A 20,017-nucleotide genomic window follows, 5' to 3' on the forward strand; every position below is an offset into this window, starting at 1 on the left:
TGCGGTAGATCAAAGATTCTCACCTGTCAAATTATAAACCATACTCACTTTTTAGACCTGTAGCCTTATCTGATACCTTAGTCTATGGGCCAGTCCCAAAAGAATATAGGCTTTTTATTTTTCTCTTTTGCACATAGTATTCCACCTCAAGTCAAATATATGTATATTTATCCAAACATAAATAATCTTAGCATTAAATTTGTAACTGAGCATGTAAAATGATTTTTAAAATGAAAAACCTTTACAGATCCTTTTTAGCACTTTGTGCTATTTACCATTTTAATATTGCTATCACAAAAAGAATTTACATTAAAATTTGTTGTATGTCAATTTCCTCATATTTAATATGTAATATTCCTAGCAGTCTTAATGATTTTATGGTAACTATAAAAAAGAAAATAAATACATGTAATAATACTTTGTTACATAAAATGCTCTAAAATAAAGCTGGATATAATATCAAATTCATAAAAATATTTAAAAAGTAGTATTCTATTCTTTGTGAAATGAATACTGAGGGCAAACATTTTTCAATTTTCTTCCCACAAATGAGTTATAGACAATGAACAGCAGGGGGCACAAAATTCAAAAGTTTTTCTCTACAAAGCAAAGCACAATAAAATCTCATGCTGTAGGGGAAAGTAGATAAATTTTGAAGGCAGATTGTTGGATTCCAACTGGCTCCATCACATACGCTGAATGACCTTTAATTATTTAGCCTCTCTGAGCTTCTTCAACGGTAGTCATAACTATGACATAGAGATTAAATAATAACATATACGCAAGGCAGATAAACACACACCAGGGTTTTTTTTCAGGTCTATTATGTACGTGTGTGTGTGTGTGTGTGTGTGTGTGTGTGTGTAATATATATATATATATATATATATATATATAAGCTTAATTATATGATATATTAACTCTAAAACTTAAGGTTTTATGAATCAAATGCATTAGTTTGGATTTAATAAATTTATTTTAAAGCTCTTCAAGAATCTAAATAAAAATGTAACAAATATTGATGTGATGATCGTAAAACATTCTTATCTATTCGTCAAGAGCAAAATCTAAACCTTGTAACTGTTAATCTAGTACAGAAATTTTTTAAAAAGTTATTATCTTTTATCACCCAGAGATAACCCCTCTTAATATTTTAGTGTTCCAATTTTCCCTAGTTTTTTGAACACATACACATAAAATCATTTTCTTCAAAAAGTGGATTACACTGTACATTTTGATTTGTAATATGATTTTGTCACACAATATTTTGTGAACCATTGCCAATTCAATTAGGTGAGAAATTTCATCATCTTGTTAATGACTACCTATTATTTCATATTATGAGTGTACCATAATTTATTTCACCTATCCCTTCTTGCTGAATTTTTGGACTTCCTAATTTTAATCCCTATTATAAACAAAAATGTGATAAACACCATTGTACACATATATTTGTTTTTTTATCCAGAACACCTTTAGGATAAATTCCTAGAAACAGAATTACTATGTCAAAGACCATGTTTTTGTGTGTGCTTTCTCATATCCTCAGCATTACAGGGATTAGTCACTCTTTTTCATTCTTTGTTAATATGCTGGGTAAAAAATAGTATCTCTGTTTTAACTTATATTCTTTGATTATTAGTAAATTGAAAAGAAATCCGTGTTTTTTACTTATTGTATTTCTTCTTTCATGAATTGATTTTTCATGCCTTTAGTTCCTTCCCGTATTAAAAAGATTAATTCTCTCTATTATTTTGGAAATACAGTTTATCTTTTGGCTTTGCTTATGATTTTTTTCACACAGAAGTTTTTTTTTTTCTTTTTATCATACAATCTATCAATCCTTTTGTATGATTTCTGCTTTGGAGTTTTACTTAGGAAGTTTTTCCTTAACACAAGACTATATGAATATTCACCCATACATTCTGTAACAAAATATAAAGGCCAAATCCAAGGGATAAGAATTCAACATACCAATTCATTCAATCATTTATTCATTCATGAAACAAATATCTACTGAACACAAATGCACTATGTACTGTTCTAAATGCTGAAGATAAAGCAGTGAGCAAGACCACCAAAGTTCCTGCTATCATGGAATTATAGTCCAAAAGGAAAATGATCATGCAGCATATAATTTAATGTGGGATTTCAAATTAGTGGGAAAAGAATGGATTATTCAATATATAATGCTGTTACAAATAGCTAACCATTAAGAAATAAATTAGATTCTTATTTCATACCTTACATCAAAAGTATTACAAATAGATTTAAAATCTGTACTTTTAAAATGAAACCATGAAAATATTAGAAAAAACATAAGTGAATATTATATAAAGAAACATTATATATGTTCTTAAACACGAAAACTCCTTTAGAGTAATAACTCAAGGCAATTTTGGAAACACCATCTTATTTTTAAAAAATGGAACATAACAAGGTAGTTTTGAACAATAATCTTTATTAGTGTATTTTCAAAGGTACATATAATCCTGAGCTACTGCATTTAGACATTTATCATTTACTCTTTGAAGTTTACAAGTATTTTGCTCCAAATTCTCTGATGAGTACATTTTTATACTAGTCAGGAACATAAATAATTTAAATTATTACTCTTATCTCTGGAATAGCCAATTAATTTAGTCATATTATCTCTTTATCTTAAATCTACTACATTAAAGGCTTTAGAACACTATTTCTCAATTAAGCAATTTCTTTTTCAAAACTGCAAAGATGGGCAGTGCAAGAGCTGATTCCTTAAATCCTACTGAATTCTTAGAAAACTATGTTGCTTTTTGTCTTTGATCTACTTTCTTGAATAAATTGGGTAACTATCAGACCAGCTATATTTGAGAAGAATGGTAAGAGTAAATACCTCTAATCTCAACATTTTAGCTAGTGTAAAATGTCATAGGCTCTCTTCTCATATAAGTAGTCCATAATTGGCCCAATAAGAAAAATTTACCATGATCTAATGCAAAGGGGGGCAACCCAGTGTAAATATATCTTTGTTTAAATGGTTAAGTATTATAAAACATGTTATGTGAAATACTTCCTCCAAGATCTATAAAGGAAAACATACAGCTGATTAACATTAAATTTCATAAATCTAGACCAGAACTTTTATAATTAGTAAATAAAAAAGCAGACAAAAATGAAAGACAAAAGTCCTGTGATCTTTGAGAAAAAACATTTATCCAACATTATCTCCAACTGTGGACAAATAAATATTTCATTCTTGTATTTTAAATTACTACCAAAATATTGTATCTTTCTACAAACAACAAAAAACAAGCATACAGTATCTAGAAATGGTTTTTATCTGACAAGAATGTCAAGTCTTTGAAAGGTACACTCAATTTTTTTTTCCTGAATAAGGTCACTATGATCTTAGGTTAAAGTTACAGTAAGCAGTTCAAGCAAAATGCATATTGCTTAGATTTTAAAGCAAGCAATTCTGATACTGTTTAATTAAAATGTGAGTACAAATGTGAAGCTATTGTAGAAACATTTATAAACACTCCTTGGGAATACTCACAGATCAGCAAGTAATGGAATAACTGACTTAAAAATAATGGAAGGGTGATGTTATATGTAATGTTTGGTGACAAATCCAAAAATATCTTTAAGAGATGTAAAAGAACATGAAGACATAGTTTTATTATTCGGAGCTTGAAAACCTAGCAGCAAAACAAACTATTTGCATATAATGTAGTACAATGAGCATTTGTTCATAAAATACTCCCAAAGTCTTGAAACTTTATACAGAAACCAGAATGGAATCCATTAGGATGAATGATTCAAAGATGTCCAGAGTAGCTTATCAAGAACTGCTAGATACTCTCACCTGCATCACTGAATTATAAGCAAGCTTACGCAAAACTGTGTTCTGGGTAACTCACTCTTATGGCTCCCCAATAACAAGCTCGGATAAGGCAGATCAAACCTAAGAGATAAGCAATTGCCCAAGAAACATAGGTTGCATGAAATCGCCTTGCAAAATCTTGGGTGCCAACCTAAAATAAAAAGCAATATAATAACAAAGATTACAAACTTCAAGCAAATATTTGCTTACATAGCTTGTGTTGGCTTACATATGATTTTTATAAAATATATCCCTGAGGCCACAATATTCCTATGAAATATGAGTTGATGAATTTGTTGACTATCACTGGCAGAGTAAAATTTAGGACAATACTGCTAGTTATATTAACTATAAATTTTATGAAATAAAAAAGCCCATTTGAACATGTTATTTCTATAAGTAATTAAATCTGTAATCTAAACTCCTTAGTGTTGTATGATACAAGATGGGTGTTTCTAATAATATGGGACCAGGTGGGACAAAGGAGAATGGGAAGTCAATGGTAGCAAAAAAGATCAGTAACTCCTTCTCAGTGCCAACTACTTAGCTTCGGTCTCCTCTAAAAATAAGCCATCCCCATAATGGTAATAAATCTGTGCTTAATTTGAATAAAGAGAACGGTTTTTCAGACCTCCATAGCTGACTATTGCTTTTGCTTTGGTATGGCACTAAATAAAAACAATGGGCCTTTGTTAAATGGGTGGTAAAGCCCCCAATGTCAAGGACCTTTAGAGGAGTCCCAAAACACCATTTCACGGGATGGTCAAGCTCCATTAAAAACAGGTCCGTGGATTGGGCTTCAGATTGCCCACAGTCCTTCAGAAGCTTCTGGGACTGGGATGACAGGGAGGCAGGCTCTCTGGGGGTCACTGAAGGTTGTCCCAGGCCTCATCATTTACTACTGATAAAAGTTGAGGAGAAAGAATTCTAACAGTGAGTAGAGTAATACTCACAGTTAATCCAACTCCAATGAAAATACATATCATTCCAATGGTAATATATGCACAGCAGCGTCTTCGTGGAAGTGCACTACCCACTGAGGAACTGCAAAGTCATGAGCAAAAGAGAGCATTATTTACATGCAGTTTCTCCCTTTCATCTTTGTGAATACTCCTCTATGGCTCTAGTGACATATGTGCTTCCGTTTCTTTCTTTAATTTGAGAGACAAGAACATGCCTAAAAATGCCATTTTTAATGAGTTAATATAATCATAAATGGTAAATTATATTATAGTGCCTTGAACCAAAGTTCAAGCCTTGGTTATTGACAATATCCACAAAAGAACCACTGTGGTCAATAATGATCTTCCAAGATAAAAATACATTTCAAAAAATGTATTCTAGGATGGAAAATATGTGCTATCTTATAAATAGCACTTGATTTTTTACAGTTATAACAGTTAGTATATGTTTACTATAGAAAATTTGGAAAATAGAGTAAGGAACAAAAAGGAAAAAGAAAATTACCTATAATTCCACTACCATAAATAGTCGCTTAGTGTTTTGGCATCTCTGCCTTCAGCCGGTTTGTTTTGTTTTGGGGTTTTTTTTGGTAATTTGCCAACATAGTATAAGCATTTTTCTGGTCATTAAATATTCTCTAATTAGAATTCTGATGGATGAATATAACATAATTTAACCAATTCCCTACTAACTGGATGCTCAGAGTTTTCATTACTACAAATAATGCCAGATAAACATCATTTAAAAGCATTCTGCTTAGTTTTCTTTGTTTCCTCAAGATAAATTTTTAGAATTAGGATTACATAATTAAAGAGATTTCAAAATCTTTTAATACAAATTGCAAGAAGCCTATGCGAAATTCATAAAAGCATATATTGTTACCCCACTTCTCAACTGAAGTTTTAAATCCAATAGTTTTTATTTACACTTTTAATTTTTGTAATTTTCAAAATGGTACAAATATAGCAGAGATCACACAGCCAAATTCGCACTTCCTTCTTTTCCTAAAGCAGAAATACATAAACACATCATACAGGAGGCACTGTATTAGCAGACAAGATAATGAAGTATCTGATTTGCTTTTGTATGGCCAGTGTCAACATCACGGCTGGCACACAGTAGTTGCTCAAGGAATGTATGCTATGAGTAAGTGGAATATAGAAATGCATTACTTACTAGGCATACTTTAGAAATGGGCTATTCCATAGAGGTTAATTTTGCATAACAGAAAAAATGGTTTCCTTTAAGCTCCAAATCTTTTTAAAAAATTGATGAATAATGTTTCAAATATATATCCTAAATACTCCTGAATTCTTGAACTGAGACATAAACATCTGGGTAACCTGGAGTCATCATCAATGTAGTGTGCAGCTTGCTATCTGGAGTTACCAGGACATAGGAGATTCATTGCCTTTACAGTTAGTCATAAACCACTTTTAGTTTTAATTCTTCTGCCAGCATTTGGTGGTTTTCCCTGCCTTTATACCTCATAGCTGGCTGTCGTTTCTCATTTACCTGTGTATATGCCTCAGCAGTATGATCTGCCATGGATTCCAAGCCAACTCAGTTTATTAGAATTACGTATTAAATAAGTCAAAAGGTCCTAAGTGACTATTGGAGCAGCTTTTCTGTGAACCAAAGAATCCATTTTAGTACATTAATTTCAATGCATGAATTCTCCTTAGAAAACCCAGGCTCATTTTTCATCATCCAGCTCACACAATCACTACCTCTGGGAAGTCTTCCCAGAAAAGAAATAACCTACTGTTACTCTACAACTCAACTGCCGTATTATCACAGGGATAAAGTAATGAGCAACAAGCACCTACTCCCTAGATTAAGAAATCTCGTGGTATCTGCATCCAATATGTAGTACTGTTTTGCATGTGCTAAACCTCTGTATGTGTATGTGCTCAACTATGCCTGTGACTTGCCCTTTTGTGTTTGCTTAATACTCTACATGAGACTCTTCCACACTCCTATGTGGAGATCTAATTCACTCATTTTCAAACTATCTTCTGTTATATGAAAGTACCAGTTTACTCATTCTCCCTGTTAATCGGCAGTCAAGGGTTTTTTTTTTCCTTAAGTTTTGGCTATTATAACAAAGCTGCTTTGAACACTCCTTTATGTTTCCTATGTACATATGCAGGAATTTCTCAAATATATTCCTAGGAACAGAATAGCTGGGTTGTACTGTAGACATATCTTCAACTTTAATAAATGCTAAATTTATATCCTCACCATCTTTATATGAGAGCTTCCAGTGTTCCACCCACATCAACACTTCAACACTTGGTATTGTTTTCATGCTTGACAATTTCATGGGTGTGAATGGTATTTTGCTGCAGTTGTTTTTTTTTTTATTTTATTTTTTTAAGATTTTATTTATTTATTTAATTGACAGAGAGAGACAGCGAGAGAGGGAACACAAGCAGGGGGAGGGTCAGAGGGAGAAGCAGGCTTCCCGCGGAGCAGGGAGCCCGATGCGGGGCTCGATCCCAGGATCCCAAGATCACCACCTGAGCTGAAGGCAGTCACTTAACCAACTGAGCCACCCAGGCGCCCCTGTTTGTTTTTTTTTTTTTTTTTAAGATTTATTTATTTATTTGTCAGAGAGAGCACAGAAGCAGGGGGAGCGGCAGTCAGAGACAGACTCGATTCCAGAACTCTAGTATCATGACCTGAGCCAAAGGCAGATGCTTAATGGACTGAGCCACCCAGGTGTCCCTCGCTGTGGTTTTAACATGATTTCTAGCAAGATTGAGCATCTTTTCCAATGCTAGTTGCCTACTGGTTTTCTTTTCTCTATTAATTGTTTGTTCATACTATTACTCCTTTGTTTTGGGCTGTCTTTAGCTTACTGACTCACAGATGATATTTACACAATCTGCATACTATTTGAGGAAGCTATCTATTCTGTTTATATCTTCTTTTAGTCTGTGGGTTTGTTTTTTTTATCAAGATTAACCTTTACTTAAAAAGCAAACAAAAACCATTACTAAAAAAATAGTTTTAAAATATTATGAAAACCCATGAAAAGACTCAACATAGGTTCTAAACCTGATAAAAGTACATTTTAGAAAGACTATTAATGCTAAACTTCTGCCAAACGATGACCTTAAAATGCCAAACATGAAACAATCTCTTAGGACCATTTTTCAAATAGATAATTTGTCCCTAGCTTGGCCATCCCTTCTTTAATTATACACCAAAAGTACTGCTGAAAGTATGCAGTTTAGCTGATTTTACAATAGAATGTAACAATGTAAACAGGTTCTTGATGTTGACAATGTTACCAAGGGTTTGTTGTTGTTGTTGTTGTTTAATTTTTGGATCTTAAGAGTTGGTCACAAAGGTGAAGTATTATCAAGGCTCTTTTGTCAGTTCTCAATCATGTCTGACTCATCCATCCTTCAAGTAACATGCAAGGCTCAATAGTTTTCAAGAGGCAGAAGCCTGAGGCAGTTTAATAGGATTGTGGGTCGCCTGGGTGGCTCAGTCGTTAAAGCGTCTCCCTTCGGCTCAGGTCATGATCCCAGAGTGCTGGGATGGAGTCCTGCATCGGGCTCCCTGCTCGGCAGGAAGCCTGCTTCTCCCTCTCCCACGCTCCCTGTTTGTGTTCCCTCTCTCGCTGTTAAAAATTAAATAAAATAAAAAAAATAGGATCGTGAGGTGAACCCATCTGAGTAAGAACTTTATCCAGCCACTGGCTGGGGGCATGCAGGTGGAACTCAGTCCAGCAGAGGGTGCTAGTAACATCGTGATAGAGGTATTCTGCGCCTGACCCTTTATAAAGTTCAAGCATACGATACACATTTTAGTGAGTTCATAGATTGTCTCAAAACCATGGTTCACAGTGTGCCAATAACTGAGCAAATTCTTGGTTATTAAAAATTTTTAAACTACACCCACTAGGGATCTTGCAAACATATAGTGGGGTGAAATCAGCTCAGCTCTGATTTGGCACAAAGATGCTACTGTTGCTGAGGATTCTAGCCTGTGGTTTTCAAAATTCACTTTTAAATAACATCTTCTGATAACGAGTTTTTATTCATGAAATCAATGTAATGTAAGGTAATTCTAATATAGTAAAAATTATCAATATTTTCCTTTCAGGTTTGTGCTTTCTTCTGCCTTGTGTAGGAAATTCTTTCCTACCTGTCTTAAAAATATTTTTAAAATCTTCTAAAAGTATTAGAATTTTCATACTTATGTCTTGATCTACAAGAGCACAGTCCTTATAATAATCAATTTTTATTTTACTTATTTTGAAGTCATATTATGTGGTGCACACAAATCCAGAATTTATGTGGGGTTTTTTGTTTTTTCTTTTAATTAATTAATTAATTTATTTCTTTATTTTAAAGTAAGCTCCATGCCCAGTGTAGGCCTTGAACTCATGACCCTGAGGTCACATGTTCTACTGAGCCAGCGAGGTGCCCCCAGAATTTATGCTTTTGATGAAGTGACCATAATAATAACTCTTTTTACCCTAAAGCATATGAGATACTTAAGGTACCTGCTAAAATGCTATAATAGAGACATCCAGAATACAGTAGCTTAAAAAGTTTATTTCATAGGGCGCCTGGGTGGCTGGCTCAGTCAGTTAAGCGTCTGCCTGCAGCTCAGGTCATGATCCCAGGGTCCTGGCATCGAGCCCCGCTTCAGGCTCCTGCTTCGCAGGAAGCCTGCTTCTCCCTCTGCCTCTGTCTGCTGTTCCCCGTGCTTGTGCTCTCTCTCTCTGTCAAATAAATAAATAAAATGTTTAAAAAAGTTTATTTCTCTCGCATATAAGAATTCAAAGGTAAATGTACAGTTTAGGGTTGCTAGACCCCTCTGTTTTGTGATTAACTGCTATTGTCAGACAGCACGGGTGACAAGTCTTCTGCTGCAGATGCTTTTTCCAGCCCAAATGGAAGAGGGGAAAGAGAATTAAGAAAAGTTTTGCCTTATCTTAAACACATGACTACAACCTTCTTCAAGAGAGGCTAGAAAATGTCGTTAGCTGGGTGGCCAGACTCTGAAAGTTCTTCTGGTACAAGGAAGAAGAGGGCAATCTGCTCTTTTAACTAATACAATTATTTTTATGTTGGTTAGAGTTTGCATGGTATATCTTTCCTTTGGTGAAGGTTTTGTGATTTGATCCTTTTTCCCTTTTTTACTTGCATCCTATGCTCTCGTATTTCATGAGTTTCTTCTTCAAACTGCACAAAACGGACTTCAGTCTAGTTTGATAAATTTCTGTCAAGCCTTGCTGACAGATTCTGTCTGATTACATATATTCTGACAGCTGATATATATATGGATTATTTCTGCTCTCTTATTTTGGCTTTCCATGGTTTCTGTATTTTCTATGATTTTCCACCCTTTTTTCTAGACTTCTTGTGGGTTGACTATGATTCTTTTATTTCATTTTCCACCTACTATTTAGAAAGTTTTACAATTTATTTTTACTATTTTAGCAGTCATGTGTAAAATTTAACATACATAACATTTAAAAATTAAAATCATTTAGTAAATCTTCCTCCTAACAAAAACAGGAATCTTAGAGAGCTTTAACTTCAAATATTCTGCCCCCATCTTATATGTTCCTGTTCTCCAATATTTCAATTGTTGTATTTTTATTTCTCCAAATTCATTAGCATTAATATTATCATTACTGTTGTTTTTGCTATTTTATACAATGTTCCTGATGACTGTTTACAAGTTACAAGTTCACCTTTTATTGTTGCCTTGTAGAAATTTCTTCTGGGATATTTTTCTATTTTCCCTAAGTTTATCGTTTAGTAGTTTCTTTGGTGAGGGTATCAAGATGGTAAATGTTCTGGATTTGTTGTTGTTTGTGTTCATTGGTCTGCATTTGAAAATACCTTTATTTTGCCTTCATTATTCTACTATGGCTTAGATTGGTCTATAATACCAGTTTGACAGTTAATTTCTCTTAATACCTTTAAGTACTTTTAAAATTTATTTTTGGGGTTCCATTGTTGCTGTTGAGATGTTTGTTGACAGAACTGTTATCTTTTTTTACAGTCAAAATCTGTCTTGGGGAGCCTGGCTGGCTCAGTAGGTGGAGCATGCAACTCTTGATCTCTGGGTCTTGAATTTGAGTCCCACACTGAGTCTGCAAATTACTTAAAAAAAAAAAAAAATCTTTAGAAAAAAATTTGTCTTTTCTCTCTCTGCTTTTAGTATCTTCTCTTTATCTTAAGTTTTCTGCAATTTCACTATAATGCATTTGCTTATTTTGGATGGATTTCACTGTTCTTTTCAAATCTAAGGGTTCATATCTTTCATAGATCTGAAAATCCTTAGAGATTAGCTCTTCAAAATGCCCCCTCTCATTCTTTGTTTTTGTCTTCTAGATCAGATATATTTCAGATGCTCTCATATATATTTGTCTTAAGATTACTCTCACCTGTGTGTCCCTGATGGATTCTGGGTAATTTACTTACCTCTCTCTTCTAATCCACAACTTCAGTTTTCAGCTTCATCTGCTGCTTTACCTGTCCATTGCACTGTAATTTTTGTAAGTTTTATTGTTTCTTTTAAAATCTACCTGGTGGTTGTTTTAGTTAAGTAAATGTTTTATTTTGAGACAACTGTAGATTCATAAGCAGTTTAAGAAATAATACAGAGATCTCAAAATTTTCTTATGCAATTTCTCCAATGGTAACAACATCTGGCAAACTACCAGTTATAGTATTATAACCAGGATATTGGCAGATACAATCCACTGATAGTCAGATTTCCTGCTTTACTTATACTCATTTGTGTATGTGTGTATTCAATTCTACGCAATCTTATCACATATGTAGGTTTAAGTATCTATCGCCACAGTCAAGATACAGAACAGTTCCAACACTACAAGGATCCTTTGTAATCACACCTACGTCTCTCCCACCTGCCTACCCTCTGCACCCACCACCTTGTCACTAATCTGTTCTCCATTTCTAAAATTTCACCATTTCAAAATGTTACATAAATGGAATCCTACTGTAGGCAACCTCATGGGGCTGTTTTTTTTTTCACTCAGCATACATTCATCCAAGCTGTTGCAGATGTCAATATCTCATTCCTTTCATTGCTGAGCAGTATTTCAAGGTATGGAAGTACCACAGTTTGTTTAACCATTCACCCATGGAAGGACATCTGGGTTGTTTCCGGTTTGGGTCTATTAAGAATAAGGTTGCTATGAAAATTTGTGTACAGTTTCTTGTGTGTGCTTGGTCATTTTTTTTTATTTAAATTCAATTAGCCAACATAGAGTACATCATTAGTTTCAGATGTAGTGTTCAGTAATTCATCAGTTGTGCATAACACCCAGTGCTCATCACACATCACAATCCCTCTTTAATGCCCCTCACCCATTTGCCCCATCGCCCCACTGACCTCCCCTTCCACAACCCTCAGTTTGTTTCCCAGAGTCAAGAATCTCTCAAAGTTTTATCTGTTTTCTCATTTCTATTTTTAAAAACATTTTATACATGGCTATAACATATTCTGTATCTAATAATTATATCTGAAGTCCTTGGGAATCTAATTATACTGTTTGTTTCTGACGCTGATTCTGTTTATAGTACCTTGTTTCCTCTAGTGGTTGGTAGTTTTTGTTGAGAATTTATTTTGGCAGTTCTTAACGTAAGAAATCCATAAGAATGGTTTAGGGGTGGCTTCATCCACAGAGAATTTTCATTTCCTTTACCAAGCTCCCTAGAATGATACAAACCCTAAACCACTTTAAATGTATTTCAGAGACTGGCTTTTCCTAGACCATATAAATGAGGTAAAATATAAGGCTCAAACTCACTATTCTTATAAAATCTCTACTTTATAATATTCCTTTTATGGTGGATTTTTTCCCCACCTACTCTTTTCATGAAGAACAGCCTTAAGGACTTTTTCTGGGGGTAAGGGGATGGTAGTCCTATTCACCTTCTGCAAGGCCAAGGCCTTCCTCTCAGTCTTCATCTGAACATTGAAACCCAAGGGCCTGGATCCCCAGTATCGGCAAATACTCTCAGGATATTTGAAATGACAGCAATAATTGTCCTTTCCTCTTCATTTCTGGCCCATGGGTATCTTAACTTTCATATGAACTGAACTATGCATTTAAAAGGATATTTGTTATAGTTAACTAGTCTTTCATATTACTGGATGTAAAAGTCAAAAGCCTCTAATATACAAAATATGGACAGTAAATCTCCCAAGAGGAAAAAAGATCATGCAAGACTTCTCAAACATCTAACTGTTCACTCTTCAAATTATTAACTTTTCCCTTCACAATACTCCCCTATGGACCACAGGCCTTATAAAGGACATCTGAAAAATGAAGATGGTGCCAAGCAATGTTTTTATAACACAACTTTCAGATGAGGTAGCTAGGGAAGGTTTTATTAGATGCAGCTTAAGGGCAGGATAAGATGTGAATAGATGAGAAAGTAAGTAAGTCATCTTAGCAGATGACAGTGACATTGTTCAGGTATGAAAAACGTAAGAATTTTGTTCAAGAAACAAGCAGCAGAATAACATTTCTTTCAGAGATGAATAGGTGAAGAGTAGAGTAATAGAAGCAAGGGCTGTATGAACTAATTTGGGAAGTTAAGGAGGGGTTTTCCAGGTACACAGGAATGAGAAAAGGACCAGCCAAGTCATCCCAGGCCCAGTAGGATGAGATTTAGGGACAGAAGCAAGAAACGGTATTGTATATTTATGTAAGTAGAATTTGTTGAGAATGGCACATAGTGAGTTGTGTGTTAAGGTGGAAGAAAACATAATAAAGATATCACTAGAGAGATTAGGCAAATACCTAAGTCTGGAGGGTTGTATATACCTCGCTAAGAAGTTTGGAGTTTGATTTTGGATTTTAGGCAATGGGCCTGTAATACTCCATATGGCGTATTTATTTCAATAAGTAGAATATGTCCTTCCTCAGGATACTTTATATGCCACCATATATAGACAAACCTAGGATAACAATGAAAATAGCACCTCATTGTGCAGTATACAACCTGCATAACTGTACATCATGACCATGAATTTTGGAGCTACTAAAAGATTTGGAGCCAGAGAGTTTAAAATCATATTTGTATCCAGGGCCATTACTCTAATAAATAGAAAAGAGAAAAGCAAGACTGAAGGCCAAGAGATAAATTAGAAAGCTATTACAACAGTCTGGAGAGGGATCCTAAATGTATGAACTAAAGTAGGAATAGAATAAGAGAACAGAATGGAAATGTCAAGAGAGAATTGATAGGACTTGTTTCCATTTGGATATGGGAAATAAAAATACATTCAGATTTCGGGCTTGGTCAGCTGGGTAGATGGGATAACATTCATTAGAATAATATATTCATCAACACACAAGGAAACTTAGTTTGCAGAGTGGAAGGAAGTTGAATATCTGGGTTCGAAATGCCTCCAGGTTGAAATAACTATAGGGAAAATAGTGAATACAGATTGAATATTTATATCTGAAGCTCCAAAGACAGACTTGGGGTGATTTAGTAGCATTTTGGTTGAGATTTAATGGCATGTATGACAGAGGAAACCATGAGAAAACCAAGATCTAGTGTGGTCAAGTTGCAACCCTGGAGAATAGCAATATTTAACTACTTGAAAGAGAAAGGGAAGTCAACAAAGGAAATAGCAAAGGAACGTTCTCAGAGTGGGAAGAAAGCAGGAGAAAGTGGTACCTGGAAACCAAGAAAAGAACAAATTTTAAGGAAAAAAACAGGATGATCAACAGAACCAAATACTTACTACAGAGAAAACAAGCCGGATGAGGACTGATCAGATCTATTAGAATTTGCAATTGGGGTATGAATTTTGTTAAAGCAAATTCAGTGACCTAGTGGGGATGATGGCTGATTGCATTTCACTCCAGAAGGAATCGGTGCCATGATCAAATGAAGGGATAAGCACTGAAAGGGAGAGCCCTGCCTCCCTCTGAGGGGAGGAAATGAAGTACGCATAGACACAGGTAGTGTATAGGCAGGCAATTCAAGACGAAGGAGTTCACAGATAGCCCCAATCATATCGGGAGACAGAAGGCAACTCATCTGCTGAGGCTGAGTGAGTAGTGTAGTAGGGGTGGGAGCTGAAGAGGAACGGGGAGATACTGTTCCTGGAGATAACTGCTTGGGAGAACGGGAGAGGGAGTTAATCAGGGACACTCCAAATTTAGTATCAAGCAAGGGTTTCAATGAAGTGTTAAGCTATATATTTGTAAAGAGATAACCAATACAGAATTTTTTTTCAGATGTCAGTTATCTTGGTAAAGGAAGGGAGAAGCAGTGGCCATACTGATCCAAGATTGATGGTTGGTAAAGTAGATGGATATGAATTTCAAGGGATGAAGACTCAGCCAATCTAGCAAACCTGGAGTCTCTTTATATCTAATATATTCAAATTGAACTTAGCATCTGTCTGCCAGACATAGTTCTTCTAAATGCTATCTCAGTGAATAGTTCTATAGCCTCTCAGATATAAAGTCATCCTCTACCCCCAATCTCTCTCATACCTTCACATTCAATCCTATCTATTCTGTTTCCTTAATACCACATCTACATTTTGACTCCACTGTACCTCTGCACAGGTAGCTCCTACAAGGAACGTCCTCTTTTTTACATCATTTTTACATTCTTACTCATCTGTAATAACTTCCTTCATATACCACCCCCCAACCAGAAGCCTTCTCTCAAGTTCCCTTTCCCCTCCCCGATCTGGGTTAGGGGCTCTTGAAAGCAGAAAATGCAATGTGTACCTCTTTCAAAGGACTTAAAACTTTATTATAGTTGACTATTCTCTTCCCTATAGCCACAAGAATAAGTTCCCCGAAGGCAAGGTTACATCTTTTATTTCAAGCACCCAGTACCTAGCATAGGACTATTTACTCAATTCATGGATAATTGTAAAAGAAAGCACTAAACAGCAAAATAAAAGTAAGAGTCCACTATTGTTTAAAATGTCAGGAGATGATCCATAAAGGAGTATGTCAGTGATACAATAATAATTATCATGGATTAAGCCGCCATCTTTATCAGTCTTAGGTCTATTATAATAATATAGTTCAAGTACCCCTTCTGAATGCTAGGACTACCACTCCTGTCCTGCAGTGGCCACAAGCTGCCCAACTAACTGGAAAAACAGCCTCACCTTCAGCTACAATCACCCCAGGGAGAAAGAGTGGTATGAAAAAATGGTCTTTGGTCTCTGGAACCACTGGAGGAAGCTTTCCTGCACGTGTTTTGTGATGGTTTCATAGTAATGACTTAGTAACCCCTGTAATTTAAACATAGTTTTAGGATATTTTATACTTGTGTTTAAAGAAATAAAATTCCGGGAGCGGCACAGGGTTAAGCATCTGACTCTTGGTTTCAGCTCATGATCTCAGGGTCATGGGATCAAGCTCCACTTCAGGCTCCCTGCACAGTGTGAAGTCTGCTTAGGATTCTCCTCCCCTCCCGCTGCCCCTCCCCCTGTGCTCGCTCACTCTCACTCTCTCAAATAAATAAATAAATCTATTAAGAAAATTAAAAAAAAAAGATTCCTTAGAATCTTAACAGATGACTCATCATTTTGTTATGAAGAAGAACATTCAAAAGGAAAACAAATGTAGATACAAGCCATGAGTGTTCATGTGATAACAGTATCTTTACTCAAATAAGTAACGGATGCCCTGAGTCCTCCCATGTTTAGCATGTGATTCCAATTCCATAAATGTTCCTTTAAGAATGATTTTAAGCAGACTTATTCCATGCGCATTTCTATCCAAGTTGTTCCTTAAGTAATTGATATAAATTCTTCTTAACATTAATACACTGCCTTGTGATATTTTAACCCATTATAGACTATCAAGACATTCAACGCTTCTTTATTATTAGTAAAATATCGCCACTGTTCTAAAACAATGACCCAAGCAAAATCACGTAAGCAAAATCCTTAACCTCTCTAACAGTTCCTCATCTGTAAAATGAGGATCACAATTCCTGCATTCCAGGATTGCTGGAGGGATTACAGCTAATATATCTCTGTATATAAAGTAACCACCACTGTGCTTAGCAAACAATCTACTAATCACAGGAAGTTTCTGCTTCTTATTTTCCACAGAATTCTTATTTATTTACGTATCTTAAATTTTTTAAGATTTTATTTTTTCTAGAGAGGGGGAGAGAGAGCGCACACTAGGCTAGCATGTGTATGCACACAGAGGATGGGGCAGAGGGAGAGGCAGAGAATCCCAAGCTGACTCGTGCTGAGCGCGGAGCCCCACACGGGATTCAATCTCATAACCCATGAGATCATGACCTGAGCTGAAACTAAGGGATGCTTCATGGATTGAGCCACACAGGCGCCCCTTCCATAGAATTTTTAATCCAATTTAATGTTCTTAGTGAAGATATTTGCCATTTAATTTTTTCCATTTTTGTGAAAATATAGATAACACACAGAAATATTTATCATTCACATACATATTCACATACTTGTGTGGGGGAGTGTCTCTCAAGTATATATTTTTCTGTATATTATTTGGGGTTATCCACTTTGCTTCTCCATATAGACTTCTACTGAATCCAACAAAGTTAAGAAATCAGTTGATTAATTTCACAAATAAATTTTTAAAAAAGGAAATGTCTGTTCCTCTGAAGCCAAAAATATGCTGTAAAGAAGTTATTCTTGGGGCGCCTGGGTGGCTCAGTTGGTTGAGCGACTGCCTTCAGCTCAGGTCATGATCCTGGAGGCCCGGGATCGAGTCATGCATCAGGCTCCCTGCTCAGCAGGGAGTCTGCTTCTCCCTCTGACCCTCCCCCCTCTCATGCTCTCTCTCTATCTCATTCTCTCTCTCAAATAAATAAATAAAATCTTAAAAAATAAAAATAAAAATAAAAGAAGTTATTCTTACAGGGCTAGATTCAGTTGGAATTAGATATAGCAGAGATAAATGGAGAGATTTTGTTACATATACACTCTGTTTAGATACTTTTCAATTCTTTTCTCCTAGAAATCGTTCTTAGGATTTCCCCAAATTGATAAGGTGTTTATCGTACTAGGGATCACACCAATTAAAATATGAACTCATATTTTCGGTTTCAAAAGTTGAACTGTCAAAACACTGCAGTTTAATTTCCTTAGTTTAAGTTACAATTCACACATATAAGTGGAGAACAATCTCTAAATTAAAAGTTTATCAAAATAAATACTGTGCAGAAAGAGTTAATATATAGCAGCCCTGAGATAGCTATACGTAGAAAGGTCTGCTTTCAGGATTGACCCCTGGCTGGCATCTGTGAACCTAAAATTTCTAAAACGTTCCCACAATTCCCTACCCGATAAGAGTGGCTCACTGTGCCCATACTGTTTGTGCAAACAATATGATTTATGCTGAATACCTGCTTTCCTTCTGAGAGTTTAGAAATTCGGTATGTGCTATGCAATAGGTGCCTCTGCGACCAGCTCCAACAATAACCTTGGACACAATCTCTAATGAGCTTCTCCAGGAGATAATATGCACCTGGGTTGTAACAATTCCCTGCTGGAGGAATTAAGCCCTTCCTGTGTGACTCTATAGGAGAGGACTCTTGGAAACTTGCACCTGATGTCCTCCAGACTTTGTCCCATGTGCCTTTTTCTTTTGCTGATTTTGCTTTGTATAATAAATCATAGCTATGAGTACAAATATATACTAATTCCTATTAATCCTCTTAGAAAATCACAGAATCCTGGGGTGATCTGGGGAGCTGCCACAAAATATCTTTAATCAAAATATCTTCTATTTTTTCCCATTTTTATATTGCCTTTTGTTAATTTCCTTAGGTACACTATTTAAGAAAAGAGAAAAATATACTGAATAGTTAATATAGGTAAATAATTATATAAACTTTGCTATCAGAGAATAATCTCACTAGACGGGGCACAAAAAAAGCTAACAACTATCTAATTATAAACCTCCAAACATGGTTTTTCTCCTAGATTACAGCCCATTTTTTAAATATAAATTTTAGATTATTTGCAATAGATTATAACCTCTTAGGACATTTGTAAATCCTCACCAGGTTACTGGTAATAGTAATTTCTTCTTAGAAATTGATTTCCCTTTGGAGAGTGATAATCAAGCCCAATCATTTTCATTTCAAAATGGAATATACTAATCAGTTTAAAGATATCTTTTTTTTAGTTTTAGAAAACATAAACATATTAAACATATATTCATCCCATAGTATGTCTTCAAATCAAAATCTACCAAAGTGAGAATTCTGCTCTTTAAATTGTTCTCAAGTACCTCCAGTACCATTTCCAATGGTAGAGAAACTTACATTTTTTTGCAGTGTGGGCATTTTGCCAGAGTGTTGAACCTCAGTTCCATCCACTGTAAATAAAAAGAAAAGATTGAAAAGAAAAACAAATGAAAACTATCCAATCTGATAAGATGTTTCTTTTAGTTCAAATGTTACCAGGGATCACAGCAGAAGCAACCCCCTTCTCACCGTTATAGAAGCTTTCCCCCCTCAACACTTCTTCCCCTCCCTTAAAATAAAGTTTGGGATTCTCCTCTGCAACAGTTCCCATGACTTGTCCAAGATTCTGACGCAATCTAGGTTGGCTTTATAATGAAATCTGAACGTAATGGTGTAATTAGGGTCATTTCTTTCAGTTTTAGGTCTCAGTTCATTCCCAAGGAATAAAAACATATTTCATGGGCCTTCAAAGATGTTTTGCCTTTAAATCTTCAGGACTAAGGGCGCCTGGGTAGTTCAGTGAGTTACGCATCTGCCTTCGGCTCAGGTTATGATCCCAGGGACCTGGGATGGAGCCCTGAGTTGGGCTCCCTGCTCCGCGGGGTGTCTGCTTCTCCTACTTTCTCTGCCGCTATCCTCCACCCCTGCTTATGCTCTCTCGTGCGCGCTCTCTCTCTCTGTCACAAATAAATAAAATCTTTTTTTTTTTAATCTTAAGGACTAGCCTTTTAAATATATGGATATTGAAATTCATTACTAAAATGCAACTATTTATAATCTAATTATGTGGGAAACCCACAAAGTAAATAAACTAAACAAATAAGATAGAGAGAGAACTCAAGTCAGTCAGCTCTCTCTGTCCTTCCTTGCTTATTCTATGTAACAAAAAGATACTCTTTCTATGGTGCAAATTTTCTTCCCTGTGAATGTAGGTAATAGAATGAACTAT

General features: G+C 35.3%; 1 protein-coding gene across 2 annotated transcripts in view; it reads right to left on the bottom strand.

Moving 5' to 3' along the window:
* Positions 1 to 2,402: 2,402 nt before the first annotated feature.
* The window catches only part of PIP4P2 (phosphatidylinositol-4,5-bisphosphate 4-phosphatase 2), a 55,917-nt gene continuing 38,302 nt past the window's right edge, over positions 2,403 to 20,017 (bottom strand). For both annotated transcript variants that reach the window (XM_027579783.2, XM_027579793.2), the window contains exons 5-7: positions 19,147 to 19,199; positions 4,819 to 4,909; positions 2,403 to 4,016 (exon numbers count right to left, since the gene is read on the bottom strand). In XM_027579783.2, coding sequence (XP_027435584.1) covers positions 3,873 to 4,016; positions 4,819 to 4,909; positions 19,147 to 19,199 — 288 coding nt within the window. In that variant the 3' untranslated portion in view covers positions 2,403 to 3,872. The remainder of the gene's footprint in view (positions 4,017 to 4,818; positions 4,910 to 19,146; positions 19,200 to 20,017) is intronic.

This window comes from Zalophus californianus, chromosome 4 (assembly GCF_009762305.2).
Source record: "Zalophus californianus isolate mZalCal1 chromosome 4, mZalCal1.pri.v2, whole genome shotgun sequence".
Taxonomy (NCBI): Eukaryota; Metazoa; Chordata; class Mammalia; order Carnivora; family Otariidae; genus Zalophus; species Zalophus californianus.